The 17,245-nt window shown below is 52.1% G+C and overlaps 4 protein-coding genes across 4 annotated transcripts; 3 read left to right on the top strand and 1 right to left on the bottom strand.

Moving 5' to 3' along the window:
• Positions 1-119: 119 nt before the first annotated feature.
• On the bottom strand, positions 120-4,230 carry CC1G_04712 (copper radical oxidase; the record flags this gene model as incomplete). The annotated part of the gene is made up of 17 exons (XM_001838216.2): positions 4,167-4,230; positions 4,014-4,114; positions 3,837-3,960; positions 3,762-3,771; positions 3,495-3,690; positions 3,294-3,419; positions 3,201-3,208; positions 2,922-3,138; positions 2,719-2,849; positions 2,330-2,649; positions 2,194-2,209; positions 1,942-2,123; positions 1,878-1,884; positions 1,805-1,811; positions 1,679-1,750; positions 1,060-1,625; positions 120-1,000 (listed from the first exon to the last, which is right to left on the bottom strand). Exons 1-17 carry the CDS (start codon positions 4,218-4,220, stop codon positions 120-122), a joined length of 3,018 nt encoding a protein of 1,005 aa, XP_001838268.1. The 5' UTR covers positions 4,221-4,230.
• A 3,693-nt stretch (positions 4,231-7,923) lies between these two features.
• CC1G_04711 (cAMP-independent regulatory protein) lies at positions 7,924-9,891 on the top strand (the record flags this gene model as incomplete). Its single annotated transcript, XM_001838215.1, has 2 exons — positions 7,924-8,409; positions 8,461-9,891. The coding sequence occupies 2 exons, from the start codon at positions 7,924-7,926 to the stop codon at positions 9,889-9,891; spliced, it is 1,917 nt and encodes a 638-aa protein (XP_001838267.1).
• A 4,926-nt stretch (positions 9,892-14,817) lies between these two features.
• On the top strand, positions 14,818-15,588 carry CC1G_15785 (hypothetical protein; the record flags this gene model as incomplete). The annotated part of the gene is made up of 4 exons (XM_002910019.1): positions 14,818-14,903; positions 14,990-15,021; positions 15,293-15,363; positions 15,421-15,588. The coding sequence occupies 4 exons, from the start codon at positions 14,818-14,820 to the stop codon at positions 15,586-15,588; spliced, it is 357 nt and encodes a 118-aa protein (XP_002910065.1).
• Positions 15,589-15,883: 295 nt separating this feature from the next.
• On the top strand, positions 15,884-17,093 carry CC1G_04709 (TKL/TKL-ccin protein kinase; the record flags this gene model as incomplete). Its single annotated transcript, XM_001838213.2, has 6 exons — positions 15,884-15,937; positions 16,001-16,108; positions 16,168-16,413; positions 16,468-16,536; positions 16,595-16,804; positions 16,881-17,093. The coding sequence occupies 6 exons, from the start codon at positions 15,884-15,886 to the stop codon at positions 17,091-17,093; spliced, it is 900 nt and encodes a 299-aa protein (XP_001838265.2).
• Positions 17,094-17,245: the final 152 nt, after the last annotated feature.

Raw genomic sequence — 17,245 nt, 5'->3', positions numbered from 1 at the left:
ACGAAAGAAGATACAACCAAACCATCCTTCCATTACCAAAAAAAAAAGCGAGAGTCGATAAAAGAACGTAGTAAAAAAGACTTCAAGCGAACAGGGGGAGAAAAAGCGAAGAAGTGGACTTAAACACCCGGCAAAGTGAACCCAGGCAAATCCGGCCAATTACCCAACCCAGCCGGGTCACCACCAATCCTAACCCACTTGGCATGAGACGGCGTCGGCCCATCCAAAACAAACAACATATGCCATCCAGGCGGCGACACACCCGCATGCGGCGGCGCAACCACACTGCACGTCGTACCCGTGCAGCTAATCTCCGGGAAAATCGTCCTGGCGCCCATCGTGTTCCCGTGCGTGCTCGACGCAGCAGCCAGGAGGGAGACGCGGATCGGCCCGTCCCCGTGCGCGCGGTTGATGTTGGTGATGGTGTAGGTCTCGCCGTAGGCCCAGTCCGACACGGGCAGGTCAAAGGTCGGCTGCGTGCGCCCGATGAGGTAGGGCGGGATGTACAGCTCCAGCCTGAACTCCTGCGGGTACCTGGCGGTGCCGTTAGGCCAGTTCGTCTCCGGGTCAGAGCCGGAAATGAGGATCCTGCCGTCTGCGAGCAGCGACACCTCGGAGTGGTACATCCTAGGAATGTCGGTGCTGCCGAGGATGGAGAAGCGGTGGTGCACAGGCTCGTACGGGTCGTAGAGGATAGCCTGGAGGTTGGGGTCCTCGCCCAGACCGAAGCCGGCGACGCCATGGTGCGCGCCGTTGGCGATGAAGATGGTGCCGTCGGGGAGGGCGGCCATGCAGGGCATGACGCGGCGCGAGGGCATGCGCTCGATGACCCATTCCATGTTTTCGGCCTCGGGGGCACCGCGGACGCAGTTGTCGAGGGCGTAGGCGGCACCGATGGTGGAGCCACCGCAGATGAGGACTTCGAGGGGGTCGGTGTAAGGGGCGTGTTGAGGGATGGGGATCATGGCGCCTTCGAGAGGGTAGGTACGACCGCCGAGGACTGAAAGAGACATCACTTCGTCAGCAAAAGTCACATAGGGAGAAGAGAGGGACACGCACAATCGTTGACAGCACCAGGCATGTTAGGCAAGACCTTGATAGTATCAAAGGTAACAGGATCAAGAATCCTAGCCTCATTCCAGTACGCCACGAAGACGTTCTCGCTAGGCAAAACGACGACGAAGGGGTACAAGTTGTACGGATCCGACCTCTCAAGCCAGTCAAGGTGGATAACCGTATCGCCTCCCTCAGGCTTGGGCAACAGCTCGAGGTTAGGCTGGGGCGGTCCGTTGCTGCCAGTCTCACCACCAATGACCAGGACAGTGCCGTTGGCGAGGACAGCAGCGGTGGGGTACCAGCGTCCACGTTGCAGAGCGAGCGAGTGGAAGTCCTCTTCCCAGTCGTTGGTCGAGTTGGTGCCCTCGACGCCGTCGGGGGTGAAGAGGCGGACGCCAAAGGTTGAGTCGAGAGACCACCCGCCGACGTTGAGTTGTCGACCGGCTTTGTCGGGGAGGATAACGCTGCCTGCACAGAAGACGTCGGTCTTGACGTTCATTTCACGCCAGGCGGTCATGGATGGGGCGAGACTGATGTCGAGTTCGTAGGCGCCGGTGGAGTTGGGGTAACTGAGAAGGCAATGTTAATGGATGTCAGGAGGGATTTGGAGCAGAAGACCTACCCAGTTCCGTATTTCTCGAGCATGGTAACCTTGTTGTTGATGCCGACGGTGGTGATCAAGGGAATGACAATGCTGAAGATTCTGGTTAGCCACCGATCTTCATCACAGAGTTAAGGAGGGACATACCCAGGCACTAATTAACGAACACAGATATTCCTGGTCAGAAAAACTCAAAGGAATCGCGCATATAGTCACTCACTGAAGAACTAAAGAACAACCACACATCAGTATCCCATTCAAACATACAAACAGAGAATACTCACTTCATAGTGTCCGGTAACAGCAGGCGTCTTCCACTCCTGCATGACTCCATTCCAGTAGTACGTGGTGAGACGGTTGCCAGCACCACAGACATGGGTAGGATCGCCAGGGCAGGGCATGAAGCACTCATCATCATCGACAAAGACACCACCATACTCGTCAACATCGGAGGGATCGCCACAGTCTAATCCAGAAAAGATATAGTCAGTGACCCCCGTCCCGCACCTAGAAGAACGAAAGGAAAGTTTACTTACAGCACTCATATCCGAACTAAACGCCGCCAACAGCCCAAAAAGAGAAACAAGGGGGAACGAAAACATCGCGATGGAGTCAGAAATACGATCATACCGGTACAGTGGAGAAAAAGGAAGGTTGGAATAGGTCACACACCTCAGTAGCAGAAGCCGGGTACCCGAATTTCGCGCACTGTTCCATACACGCGACAGCACTGTTGTTGCGCTCCCAAAGGATCTGGTTGGGGAACATCCGTCGTCCAACGGCCTCAACAAGGCAGCCGCGGTACTCCCAGTTGCCGGGGAGGTTGTCGGTCTGGGTGGTGGGCACAGGGAGGGCCTCGACGTTCCCGGTGGAGGTGTAGACGGAGAGTCGGCTGGGTCCGCCACAGGCTTGTTCAGAATCACCGCCGCATTCCATGCTGCACTGGCCATCGGCGACTTGCTCTGCACCGTTGACGAGGGTGTTGCCGCAGACTAGAAGTTGAAGAAAAGAAGGGAGACGAAGTGAGATTTAAGCGGGGAAAGGAAAGTAAGAGAACGTACAGCACTCGACGCCGAACTCGATACCAGCAAGGGTAAAGTTGGCAGTTTGGCAGGCTGCGATACAGGTTTGGACGGTTTGAGTGGGAGAGGTGCCCATGCCATGGGTGAAGACGCGGCCGTTTGCGTTGTCACTGTAAGAAGCCAATGCGTCAGCGTCAACCGCTCAGACTCAATAGTCTTGATGTTGTCAGAGATGGACTTACACCCAGCAGCCGCCATACGTCCAGGGCTCGGGAAGACCCTCTTCGACGGGTTGTGGTCCGCCTGGCACACCACCGCCAGGGGGCAGGGCCGTACCAGTGTAGTTGTAGATGTTGAGTCGGTCAGGGCCACCACACAACTGTGACCCGTTGCCCGCGCAGGGCATGTTGCATTGGCCATCGGGGACAGGTGCGCCCTGGTTGATGAAATTACCGCAGACTGTGAAACGCCGGGTTGTCAGTTAAATTTAGAATGAAAGGGTAAATGAAAAAAGAACTCACAGCATTCGCTGTTTGACGGGGAAGAGAACAAGGCCAAGAATATCGAATCAGATTGTAAAGTCTAACTGAGAGGAAGACGTAGAAGACACGTACGCAGCGTATTCAGCACCAGCGAGACGGTATCCAGCATTGAAGCAGGCATCGGTGCACTTCTCGAGTGTCAACGGACCAGTAACGGTCACGCCAGTCCCAAGGGTTCGCTGTCCATTGACACCGTCACTAAAAAAAGATGATTGACAATGACAGTTCAGTCCTCCCTCGAACAGATGTCATACCAAAAACGCAACGACGCACCTGTAGCAGCCGAGTGATTCCCAGTCGCCTACTTGGGGGATGATGGATGGGGGAGGAGCAGGCTCGTCGCCGTTCCAGAAGAGGTTGAGTCGGCCGGGGCCACCACAGGGCTGGAGCGAGTTGCCGCTGCAGGGCATGTTGCACTCGCCCGCTGGAGCCTCTAAGCCTCCTCCATTGCTCAGCGTGTTACCACAGACTACCCATCCCAATGGTCAGCGGGGATGTACTTGGCAAATACACACACACGGCCGCGGAGGCGGTACTTACAGCATTCCGCCTGGAAAGAAGAGAACGCGTTTGAGTGAGAAGTGGGGGTGTTAAGGAGGGCGAGTTCACACGTACAGAGAACTCGACGCCGGCGTAGATGGCACCTTGGGCATCACAGAAGGCGATGCAGTTTTCAATGGTCATGTCGTCGCCACTCGCGTAGGTTGGCCCTGTGAGAGCGCGTCCGGTCGTGCCCTCGCTGGTCGCATTGTCAACAATGAGCTCGACCGCGAACTACCTGGAAATACGCACGTAACGCATCCTTGGGAGGTCCATGTTCCAGGGAGTTCGGAAGGGATGGTCTGTCGACGATGGCGGAAAGAGGTTGAATGAATGTGTTCAGCAGAAACCAACTAGACAAAGTGTTAGAGACGGGCATAGGGATAGGGTAGGAAGGAGGCTCACAGGAATGACTGAAATCAAAAGAGCAGCCCGGGACAGAGCCCTAGAGAAAGCCATGGTAGGCGAGTCGTCGTCGGAGCTTGAGGGAAGACCGGGACGTCCACCAAACCCACCTCATTATATACCCCGCGTTTTTGCCTTTTTGCGATGAATCGATACTTTGACACCAGCACCAGCAGCACCACCCCCTTCGAGATCTCGGCTAAGGGCCAAGGAATCGCTTGTCTCTTGTCCCTCTTGCTCAATTTGGCGAGAAGGATCTTTCTTCGTATTTTTTTAGATGAAGGCACCGCGCCACTCGATTGCTGTAAGGGGGCTTTGATCAGACTTCGTGCTAAATGGACCGAGGCAATAGACACGGTCAACCCCTTACCTGTTACGTATTCTCCTCCGGGATGAGGTCGGCGCTTCCTTCTTTCCCTTCCTTCCCTTCTTCTTCCTTTCCCTCTCTCGTTAACAGCCCAGGACCTCGGCATTGCACGTATGTAACTGACACCACACCCACACACCATCCTTCGAAAGAACTCCTTCCCTCTCTGAACAATCAAACAGCGCAAGGAAAAATAAATGATAGTCATATCATCACATATCAATCCGAGAAGAAGCAGGTAAGTAATCTTCGGGGGAGCGGAGGAGAGACGGCTGAAGAGATCATCGGACGGTAAGTTAAATGATGCTGTCTGTACCTCTCGTTCAGTTCCGTAGGTCGAGGTTCGTGAATCGTGCCGCCTGGACTCTTCTCTCTCTCCCGCTGGGAGGATTGACATAGATGGGTATCATTCTACTCTGTGACCATGATGCTTGACGGAGTAATGCGCATGTGCATGCGCATCGTACGTCCGACAAAGGCCACCGTCCCCAACCCAAGACTAATCAATCCTTTTGCTTCTTTTCCTCGTTGGGGTCCCTTGAATCACAAATTGAAATCTTAACACGGAGAAGGATCATGATGATGTTCACTCAGTCAGACAATCAGCCAAAATGAATAATAATGCTCACCTGCTGTTCTTCTCCGAATTCGAATTCGAACGCGTGCAGAGGGATGGACGGTGTTCTGTTCTGTTCTGCCACAACCTGTCAAGAACGTAAAAACGTCCACAGGGAATTCATGGCTCTGGAATGATGTTCGGGAAAATCGTAACACATCAACGATAAGGTTGCCTGTGAGGGATTTTGAATCAGGTTTTGGCTTTCGCCGGCGTCGCGGAGTATTCTATAACTAGATAGTTGTAAGGAATGACCTACTTGGACTGTACGAGATCCAGGAACCATTCAAGGCTGGTGTCACCTCCGTTGCGATGCGCGCTATGTCTAAAGTTTGCCCAGCCCAGCCTGAGTTTGGTTGAAGGAACGGATAATCCGGCATAAGGACAATCCATCCATCCAGCCGTATGTCATCGACATCTGAATTGCCCACAGCCGATACGACGCACTACAGAACATACATCAGAATCCATGAAATCAAGACGGGAAGCTATTCCGGAAGGACGTACTAGTGCTCCGCGAGGACAATACACAGAGGGAACCCTAGATCCTAGGATTCTATCTGCCTGTCTGCCTGTCAGCCAGTCATCAGCTCGAGCGCACGGGAGGAGTTTTTCATCATTCAAGAATCGAGGGAGCCCTCGATGCCGATGTCAGAGACGCCTGGTGATGGGAAAAAACGAAAGATGTGTTCTGACTCTTCGCGGTGATTGTAATTTGTCAAAGGCAGTAATTCCCAAAACGGACTCCTCCGAACTGCATCGAGCTCCATCCCATCAGCGGATTCTTGTCACTCCGTCTAGGAGTTTGTTCTCTTCTTTCCCTGCAGAACAGACTTGAGGGCCTAGGGGTACATCCAGGGTAATAAGTACCATAGCACAAGGACGGCAAAAACGGCCTTGGTACGAGTGGGTTCTTTACGCGGAGTAAGGCTTGTGTTGTGTGCGTAGCAAGGTCTAGAATAACCAACTCGTTACAAGTTGCAGTATTATTGGTGGTCTTCGGATCGCTTTTGGGTGCGAAATTTCGTTTGAGAATTCGCGGTCGTCCACGCTTTCTGTACCCCCGAAAAGACACTACCGCGCTGAGCGCTCAGAGAGAGGCCTACTAATGGCAAGTACCACGCTGAGAGTCGACGTCCACGCCGAGTCCACAAAACGCCTCGTTCCAGCGAAGTGCACGGGGTTCAAAATCCAAGCTTCACTCTAACACCCCCAATCGTCCGCTCGACTCGCCGGCGCTTCAAGTGACAAAGCTTTCAAGGTTCGAGGGTTTGCTACCTTGTTTGCGAAGTTCAAGGGGTTGGTTTCTTCGAAATGACGTTCGAGGGTTGATTGATAATTAGATCCTTCTTCCCCAAACCCAGGGCCCATGATTCAGATCCCTCCGCCAAACGAAACCCACGAGCTCGTCGGTCTCCTTTCCGTTGGGGTACATTGGAGCGAGCTCTGAGAACAGAACCAGAACCAGAACCACTACACACTCTACTCTCCGCCGTCTTCTCGATTCTCAAATATGACCATAGATGAATATGACCATAGATTGCTGTTGTTCTCGAGTACTGGATGGATTCCATCGGAAATGTGCTGTACGTTGAGAGCTCCATGCATCCAGATTGCACGGGTACTTAGAGCCGTAGAAGCGCGGCGTCGTCGAGCCGTCGAATCATAGAATCGTCGAACTGGAGAGACGTAGAACCGAAGTATCGTAACATCGTAGAACAGCAGAATTACTGGAAGACTGGCGAAGTCGAGGAAGACTCCGTGCATGATTATAAGCTTTTGAGTTGCATTGATTGCGAGAGTTCGGATTGGAAGGAAGATTGCAGTTGAAGTTCAAGGTTCGAAGGACTCGAAGGCTTTAGGTGAGGGAAAAGAACTTTGGAGGGAGAGTTGAGCACGTTAGCTGGTGCTTGAATACGTAGTTGGCGTTGGAACTTCGAGCTCGGAGAATGAATGTTAGCGGAAATTCGTATTTGGAGCGTTCAAGGTGGTTGTAAAATGACGAGTATAAAGTTTCGATGTCCCGGGTAGGCGTTTCCTGAAGCAAGGATGGGAGCTGAGGTCGGAGTGAGCTCACGGTCGTTTAGGGGCTCAGTTGCTTGGCAAACCCGTACCAGCCAAACAACGCGCTAATTATAGTACGCGTCCGTGCACATTGGTTTCCATCCAAACTCCCAGTCTGACTTCTTTATCTTTTCCTTCAATTCGATGCACTTCTGAGGTCTGAAATACAAATACCCTTCCACCCAGTGACAAGATCAGTGCCCTGCTGAGGATAGGATGAATTCGGCTTGCAAGGCATGTCGAATTCAGCCCCCGCCATCACATCATTGTTTGTGGTACAAATAAAGGTTCAACTCCGCTCGCCCTGCATCGCGCACAGAGCTTCAGACGGAGACCGATTTGTAAGCGCCCAGCAATTTAGAGTTTCAAGGCAAGAGAGGGCATTTCTCGAGGTAGTCCGTGAGTTTAGAGTACGATATACTCAGAGAAGACTGACGAGTCCAGTGCTCAGATCATTTCACCCAAAATCATAAGAAACAACGGAATAAAAGGGACGGCGGCAAGGAGTTTGACCAAACAAAGCGGGGTTTGGCTGGGGTCGAGTTGAGGGTGGCGCTCTCAGAAATTTGTTCCTCCGCAAATCCACAGGCAGGTAAGCCCAACTTTAAAGTCCCTGATCTAAACTCTATTATTCACTCGGTTCTCGTCGTTTACCCCTATTCACTTTTGTTATTCACAACCATGAATCAGCGTTATAAACCGTCTACGCCATGTCCGCGGGTCAGCAGGGCAACACCCAGCAGTCCTCACAGACCTGGACAGAACCGCCCTGGTCTGGCTGGATAGAAACAACAGGCGACGCCCTGCTCATCCTCGAGGCCGCACGCAGAGGCTTAATCCCAAGAGTCACCCGCCGACTCGTCGACTCGGAGCGCAAAATGATTACATCGGGAAGCGTGTTTGTCTTTGACGAGGAGGAGAGCGGAATCAAGCGCTGGACAGACGGCTTCTTCTGGAGCCCGAGCAGGATTTTAGGCAATTTCCTGCTCTATCGCGAGACTGACAAACGGGGGAATAGGAATGCCCGCAACGCAGATCCTGACAGCGATTCCCCTGATGGATCCAGGTCTGAAGGCGCTCTCAGCCGCCCCAAGAACGAAACGACCTCGCTGGGCATCGACAAGCATCGAGAGCGCTCGCTATACGGCAGTCTCACCAACAGCTACAAATTCAAGTCGGACGGGCTCATGAAGAAGGTGCGAGATGGTTGTCAGTGGGAGGCCAACGACTAACAGCCGCAAGCACAGACATTTTCGCTTACGATTGGGGGCGTCGCGCAGCATTTGATATCGTACTACAAGATCGAAGACGTCGAGCAAGGCCGTTTACGCACTCCCTCTTCCCTTCCAGAACTCGCCTCTCTCGAAATCAGCCCCGAATACCTCGATAAAACTCATTTCCGGAACGCTCCAAAAGTCGAAGTCGGCGCAGATGGCATACTTCGTTATCGCGGAGAAGGCGAAGAAGTCGAATCCCCGTCTCCGTCCTCTTCTTCATCCGTTGTTCCACACCCAATCGAATCCAACCTTCCTCTTCTCACTGATGGCCACGTAGCAGAAGGCCCTTCGTCTTCGGGAAAACGCAGCACGAAACGATACCTGCCCTATGGAACAACACCCCACGTCCGTGCGCGGAGGAGATCCAGGTCTCAAGCAGATGCTCCACCTCCCATGGGCCCCGCTTCGCCGCTTTCGCCTGCAGAAGGATCGTCAGTCGTCTTAGCTCCACCACCGCAAACTGCAGCACCATTGCCTCATGTTCCGCCTGCCACGCCTGCTTATGCAACCGACACAAGCGCCCCAATGCACACTCCCAGCGCCTATCCTCCGTACCCCTACCTTTCCCCGCCTCCAGCTACGATGAACTACCAGCCACCAGCGCATGTTGGCAGCACGATGTACCCTCCGCAGCATGCCTATCCACCTCCACCACCGACTACCCAGCCACAGGCTCCACTCCCACAACAAGTACCGCAACACCCGTATCCGGCTTATGCGACACCAGCCAACCCGACCTCTGATCCATCTTCTTCGTCTTCCACCGCCACTCCTCAACAATCTACGCAGAACCCGACTACCTCGCCGCACCAGCAGCACCAGCATCCTCATCCGCAGCCGCATCAACAGCAGCCAGTGCATCACCACCATCCACCACCACATCCCCCGCCACCGCAGACGTATCCGTATTCGTATTATCCGCCACCGCACCCCCCGCCGGTGCACGTCCCTCCCCCACCCCATCCGCATGCTCATATGCACACCATGCAGTACGCGCCGTACCCTCATCCTGGGACTGCTGCTCCACCTCCACCACCGCCGCACGTGTGGCCTTCGTATCCTGGGTACCCGCCGCAACCGCAACCACCGCAACCGCATCACCAGCAACCACAACCACAGCAACAGCAGCACCAGCAACATCAAGCTCAAATCCCGGCTGCACCTGCAGCTCCAGTTCCGACGACCCTGCACGCTGCAGTGACACAAGCTCAAGCTGCTCAGCAGAACCATACCGCTCATCCACCTCATAATACACATTCGCCGCATATCACGCACTCGCCGCATCCTCAGCCTTCGACCCCGCAGATGCCAGATGGGCAGGTTCATGGTGGTGTCGGTGTCGGGCTTGGGGTGGGTGTTCCGACCAGTGCTGATCGGACGGAAGTTCAGACTGGCCAGTGATTGGCGTTGCCGTTGTGGCTGATGCTCTTGTTTGCGTGTTTCTTGAATACGTGCTACGTGGAGGTGGACATTGTGCTTCTTTTTGTGCTCGTGTGTTTGATTGTGGATGTTGAATGGGCCGTCCCAGTACACGAAAAATTGGGAATGTGGCCCAGTGTTTGTTTGTGTCTGTCTGCCTGCTTTTCTTCCTCGTTTGCTTGGTTGCTCGTTGGTCCCTCCCCCGTTTCTTTCTCCCTCTCTTGGTTATGGTTATGCGTATACCATATGGGCGTTGTCTGGTCGCTGTTCCCTGGAATTCTCCTCTGTCTCTCTGCTCCCCTTCCTCGTCTGCCAATACCGATTCTGTTCTGGTTTTCTTTCTACCTTGGTTTTTTTGTTTTGTCGGGTTTATAGTGTTTTCCGGTCAGGAAAACTGCGCTTATGGTTTTCGTTTTTGTTTCCTCTTTCTCTGTTCTGTCTTTTATCACTCTCACTCTCACCTCTCGTCGTGTATCAATTGAAGTTCTGAACTTATGCCTAACCTATTTTTTCCTGTCTCTCCCTCTCTCGGTCTTCTGTCTTTTGGGCCTCTTCTCTTATTACTCTACTCGAATTCTTCAGTACCAATACTATTTCTTTGTAACGGTACCGATGTTGATAGTATCACTTCTTCGTTCTTAACTGACTACCCACTTTTTGCCATTCGTGGTCCCTCCCATCACCCTACTCGCGCCCGCCCTTTGTGAATCACCACCAACCTTATCCATCGCACCCTGTTGTTTTTGTTATATGCTATGCTCCGAGTCTCCGGTTTAGTTAGTTATTGTCCAGGTTCAGCTAGTTGTCGTATTTACCATCCCGTCAATTGTATGACCCCTCCTCCCCAGGTTTTGTTAACGTTGTCCAGTGTGCTCGCTACTAGTATGTAGGTTCGTAGTTTGTATTTTTTTTTGTGTAGTGTAGTTCTGTTGTATTACTTTTTGCTGATGTCTGGTGTGTAGATATATGAGGTCGACCCTAAGTTTGTTTTCCCTGTGCAAGTTTCGTGCTCCAATAAGCGCCCGGCCTCGAAGATATGGTGCACAAGCTCTTAGGATTCGCCCCAGTACTAAGTTCCCATCGATCGGTGACACCAACTTGACAGTCAGGTTTGCAGACGGGATTCCCTCAGGATTCTCCACGGGGTCAGCCGCTACCCATTCCGCTGAAGCACTTCCTCTACTTACTACTTAACCTGGAACACGCGTATGGAATGGCATGGCAGGCCAAGGACGTACCCCGAGTTAAAAAATTAAAATCCCGGCTGGAAAAGAAGCACTGAGTTTAGGTACTACTAGTGGGTAGAGCGCTGTAATGGAGAGTTCAAGAGTGGCCCTGAGGGCGTTAACGCGAAGGTACCTATGTCAGTTTCGGAAAATTAAAATCAGAAATGAAGGGTTGGAAATTGAGCGTGCTGTGCGGTGGGGGATGTAGACAACCTTCGAGAGTCGAAGTGCCTAACTTGAAGGGTACTCACTGCGCATAGTATGGCTGAGATTCACCTTATCGCTTGAGGGATCCTCTTTGTCCGTCGGCTGATTGATATTCGACATGGAGATCGGTGAGAAATGCTGGGTCAGTCTAAGCGGAGAGTAAGTATCATGGAATGCATCATCATGGAGCCTGCGTAGTAGATCCTACTTATCGACGCTTCTCTGCCCAGTGCCATCTGGGACTGATTTCTGTTATTCTGAAGAGGGGGCTCCTGGTGATGCTAAATAAGCGCCGTGTCCCACAGATTGTCAAACGAGGGATGTCGAATGCTTGGCTGAGGACTTTCTGCATCCTCCATAGACGCGTTGTTCCAAGTATACTTACCCACTGTCTACAAATCGATGCGATGTGCGGACTCCTCGAGAGAAATCTGAAAGAGAGAGAGAAGGCTAGGGTACATGTCTCGCGGCCGAGACCACCTGGCCATGGCATGTCATTTCGACACTGACATTTGGAAGGCAATCTTGACGTTGACATAGCATTGACGTTGAGTCAGCTTGTGGCATGGCAGATATGGAAGATTGAGTCGGAGGTCTTGTCAGTGAAGCCGGTAGACAAGTGATATCTATGTACATCGAAGAAGAGCAGCCTGATGAGAAGGTAGACGGGTGCGATGGCATAGGGTGCTGTGGGATGATGATAACAGAATGACCCTGAGGATGGCGAGAAGACGTGGGCGGGCAGATGGACTCAAACACCGGCAGGACAGGCTTGAAGTTCTTGTTTCTCAAGGTAATTTAGAACGACAGTTCCCAAGTGTTGAAGCCGATGTGAGTGATTGCTCGACTTCGACGGCATGGCTCAGAGGGTCTCGCTCTATGTCTGGACCCATTTTAATGAAAGCTTTGACTCAGCCGTGGAGTTAAATAGAGTCGGAACGGCGCCTTACGATAATTGCGAAGTCTGCTTTGGGAGTAGTGGACAACATTCTATCGCCGCCGGCTGGTTGGCAATCAGCAAAGCTCTGTACATATAGGCTAGCGCCAGCTTCTAGCTATTACGGTTTCTGGCGGGGGCGGGACCATGGCGCTAATCCCTCACTGAATATTCTTTACCATTTGCATCAACGGCGATGTGGTGTGGTCAATAAATCGGGAAAGGGGTTAACCTAAATCGGAAAATGAAACTAGTGTCACTACAAGACCGAGCTTGTGACCCTCTGACTCGGGAAGAAGGTTTGCTGTCCCGCCGGAGGTGGAATTGGAGCGATGTCTAGGAGAGTGGCGTCGATGTCCTAGTCGTACATGATATCCACTTGTGAGCCGGTGCCCCATCCGACAGCCGCGGGATTCGAAGGCGTCTGTCGGTGGTGTCAGACGTTTGCAAGCAGTCAGCCCTAGCAGGTTACCAGGCGATAAGTTGGTTGATTCCGGCTCTTGACTCAAAATTGTAATCTCCGTCGATGCCAGCACCTTTCTTCAAGAACAGGCGAAGAGAAGACAGGTGGAGTAGGTCCAATAGGTTACACTCGATCATCCGATGTTGAGAAGAGCTGTTGAATTTAATACAGATACATGAAAGAGAGATTTTATCTCAGTCAGAATGTAACAAGATAGATTTCCCGTGAGGTACAGCCTTGCGCAAGTACAGGCGCTTAATATCAAGTCTCCCGGCGCTTACACGGAACGGAACCAATCCAACACCGACGACCTTCATGTCCATGGATATAACATATGCTGACTTAGCGTTCCTAGTTGCTACACTGCAGCATGTCGTGACATATGGTCGTCAGGTAAGAGTCGAACGGGAGAAGCTTAGACGTTGACAGACCGTGAGTCTGCCGTCCGAAACCCAGACTATCGCGGTCGAAGGCTGTAGTATGAGAAACACGGGAAAGAGAAGAGCGAGTAGAAATCAGTTTTTCTAACTGGCCATCGTCCCCTGGGATTGCTTCCGTCAGTGCTAAGCGTGAACCACGGATCAGTTATCTCATTTGAAGCCCTAGATTCCGGACCAATGCTCCAACGTGATTGTGGTGCTCTGAGCTAATGTTTCTAGTATCAGTGTAGAAGAGGACAGGAGTACAAAGCATGGAAGTCGGTCTTGTCTTCTCGTGGCCTCTCAATTCTCCGGCGGCGTTGGTGCATATTTTGGTACATATATATGGATTGATCTCCCAGCAGAACCTCCGTTTGAAGACCAATTTGTAGTCGAACAACTACACAGAAGTAGCGCAAGCACAAAACTCAGATATTACTCACATATTAACGATGGGAGGTGCAAAGGGTGTGTGTACTTCTCTATGCATCTCTGGGCTTGAAAGTCGATATCACCAGGAAGCGCCTAAACGGTCGTTACGCAACCTCCGTGGGGAGCATCCATACCGTAGTATAGCTTAGGTAAAGAAACATATACCTGACTATGGAGAAGATCGTCTCAAATACATTAATACACAGCATGAGGCTGTTCATGGTAGCACGGCGAACAAAGTCCTGTCGAATTTGATCGTGGGTGACGCAGTCGTCTGAACTGGAACTAGGTCGGAACTAGGTTGGAGCCAACCTGGAGCCAGCATGGTGAGTACCTTTCCGTTCGGAAACAAAGGGACACCCGAGGGCTATGGAAGTGCGTGGCAAACGCGAGGCAGAAAGAAGACCGTGAGCCGGGCTATAGCCACTGGTCAGGCATAAATTCGGGCCTGGCGTCACCGAAAAGAAGCACCGGCCAGCCGGGGGGTTGAAACCCCTCTACATTTCACCGAGCTCGATCTATCATATTTCTCGCAGGGCAAAAAAGACTTACAAGTCCTCTAGATATTTGGGTGGTGGGTTACAGTGCAATGATACTATCTACTACCAATGGACTTCGTAAAGTACACAAAATCCAGAAATGCAGTAGAGGTTTGAGTCTCTCAACTTTGCCTTTGTCACGATGACAAAGGGAAATTTTGTTATTAAGGTGTTCCCCCAGAATTCTCTTCAAGTCCACTGAGATGGAAATGTTGAAGCTCCGCAACCGCTTTCAAAGCTGAACGTCAGCTCATCTAACTGTAACTGCGTCTAAGACTGGGTTTCAAAATCTGGACAGGCGGAAAGGGGCTGGATACCCTTCAATGACATTAGAATCAACATTATCTGATGATCCCTGGCTGCCGCCAGTGGACGGTGATCCTATGCAGCCAGACCCCCGGCCGCCCGTACTCGAGGCCGAAATTGAAAGAGCCCCCGTCCTCATTGATGCCATGCGCACAGAGTCCCTCATATGCCCTTTGTGTAATCGAAGGTGACAGCTAAGGTCCAGGTGAGTTCCAACCTAGTTCCAACCTGGCTCCAACCTGGTGGACAGCGTCACATCAAATTTAATTCGACAACACTTTGTTCGCCGTGTAGGTCCCGAGTCCCAGTCATTCAGATCGCTGAAATAAGCGCCCAAGGCCCGTCTGTCAATGGTGATCTGCCATCATCGGCGTCGGCGATGTCCGCCCCAGGCAAGGCCGCGCAACAGGATGGACCTTTTTGCCTCCCGCCAAACCGCATCGACAAACCGCACGGGCAACTCGTGTTCGTCGCTGGTTTAGTTTGAACACCGAGGTGAGCCACGTTTGCGGTGGATGTAGAAGAGGGCAGCTAACCGCACAGTGCTGTAGCGACTTTCTGGTGATGCTGGTGGCCAGGCGACGTATGTTCGTGCCATGCATTCACCACCACCATTGGCGTTTCACAATCGATTCACCTATACTTTGGATTCCACACTGTCCTGACCCTCGATGAGTTACCGAAACCCGACTGCGGGCTTATAGTGCTACCTCGAGGCCAGCATTCCCTCAATCGATGCAGAATAAGCGGATCCGACGGGGCCTATCATCTCGAGGCCATCTTTATTGCACCAGAAATTACATTCCAGGAGTTTTCCCTTGTTCTTTTCGACTGAAAATACAGCAATACATCAGGTCGAGTCAATTGGGGGGATGGGTTCTACAATTCCTCCGACCTGGAACAGGACCTCAAGGGTCTTTTCCGTGTATGTTTTTCTCATTCGGCGACAGAACCTCGTTGCTAAATGCTTTGATTTCATCAGGATGCCCCAGTGGGTCGAAGCAATACCCTTGTCTTGTCCAGGAGCTACCAAAGCGCGCTCCTCAGATCAGATGCTGTTCACAGCGAGGGCAGTGAGGCCAACACACGCAGTTGCCTCCTGGGGGATCCTTCGAAGAGGTTCAAATGCACCCCAGAACATAGGAGGTGATCCATTTGTTCGGTTGCTTCAGGTGCAGGTCGTCTTCTAGAAGACCGTTTTTCTCAATCTCCCAAGCGCGACCCGTTGGCCTGGCGCCTAGCATCCTCCACTTTTCCTTTCCTGCCCGTGAAATGAGGCAATTATCCAACACTGCCTATTGGAATGCACACAGCTTCCACTATCGGAGGGAGAACAACGTCTTCCACCGGCAGCAACACATCCAGATCTTCTCTTGTTTGTCTATATAAGACAGAGAACGACCAGGAAAGGTTAGATTCCAATCAGACTGATCCCCAGCACCAAAATGCCAAGGTCCAGGTTTCTGATCTTCGATAGCTACCCTAATGCACGCTTCAAGGTAAGTAAAGTGACCCATTCTTCTTTCTCTCTCTCCATCATGTCGCTGACATTGAGAAAACAGAATCTTTCTGGACGGATACGAATCCTCGACCAGCAGAAAGTCGCCAATGGTGGCTTCTCCGATGTCTACTTGGGAGAGCTTGTCAGCAGGTTACGCCCGACACGAATGGTACGCCGTTGATAATCCTGGAATCCTGGCCCATTGGTCACTATTCAGCATTTTTGTAGGTCGCTGTCAAGGCACTCCGGGGTGTCCACCTGCGTGGTGCAGAAGCACGCGCAAAGTTGATTCAGCGTCTGTACCGAGAAGCTGGCCTTTGGTGCTCACTGAACCACCCAAACGTGCTCCCTTTCCTTGGTCTCAGCGAAGAATCTATTTGTGAAGGGTGTCCCGCCCTGGTATCGCCCTACTGCAGGAATGGGACGGTATTCGAATACGTGCAAGCATACCCGCATATCAACCGTCTCCCTATTGTGAGTTGTTGAGTTCCCTCATCCTCAATGCTCGTTGATAACCCCCAACTACAGATCCGAGGAATCGCCAACGGGTTGCAGTACCTGCACTCTCAAACCGTTGTTCACGGCGACCTGAAAGTGGTGCGTTGATTCCTCCACCTTAGTATCCACAGAGGGAAAAATGCTCACAGTTGCCCAGGACAACATATTAATGAGTGACACCGGCCAACCCCTGCTCTGCGACTTTGGCCGGTCCAAATTCGAAACACGTCGAGGATTCACTACCGTCTTCACCGGAGCCTGTAACTACATGGCCCCCGAACTCTTTCAGCAAGGAGACACGGATGCCAGTGAACCAACGACCACCAAAGCTTCGGATGTCTACGCGTTCTCACTGGTTTGTGTTGAGGTGAGTGGAGATCCTGGTGGCCGATCGGTGATCACTCTCCATCGAAGGGGTAACTGACCACAGCATTCGATTCCAGGTTCTTTCCGGACAGAGAGCTTTGCCCCGTTTCAGAATGGAACATCAGTTGATGGCCTTTGTCGTAAACGGCGGTCGTCCTAGAAGGGACAAGCTTGAACCCCTCCCTGTGGAACCAACAAACTGGATTTGGCCAATTCTGGAGGCGTGTTGGCAGCATAACCCGTACGATCGACCAACCATGAAAAATATCGCGGAATTGCTAAAGGATTAGCTGCCCTGGTTTGTTTACATGGTCTCTCCCGCTTTATTACAAGCTCTGCGGGCATATTATTTCTCTCTTTCCGTACTCCATGGACCTTACATTGTCTCTTGACATCGAATGTGTTCCCGATCGGTTGTAATATTTTGGCTGGCGCCGGACCC

The sequence above is a fragment of the Coprinopsis cinerea genome (assembly GCF_000182895.1).
Source record: "Coprinopsis cinerea okayama7#130 chromosome 13 map unlocalized cont3.13, whole genome shotgun sequence".
Classification (NCBI taxonomy): domain Eukaryota; kingdom Fungi; phylum Basidiomycota; class Agaricomycetes; order Agaricales; family Psathyrellaceae; genus Coprinopsis; species Coprinopsis cinerea.
Note: the sequence above shows the minus strand (reverse complement) of the source record. Positions and strands in the feature narration are given on the sequence as shown.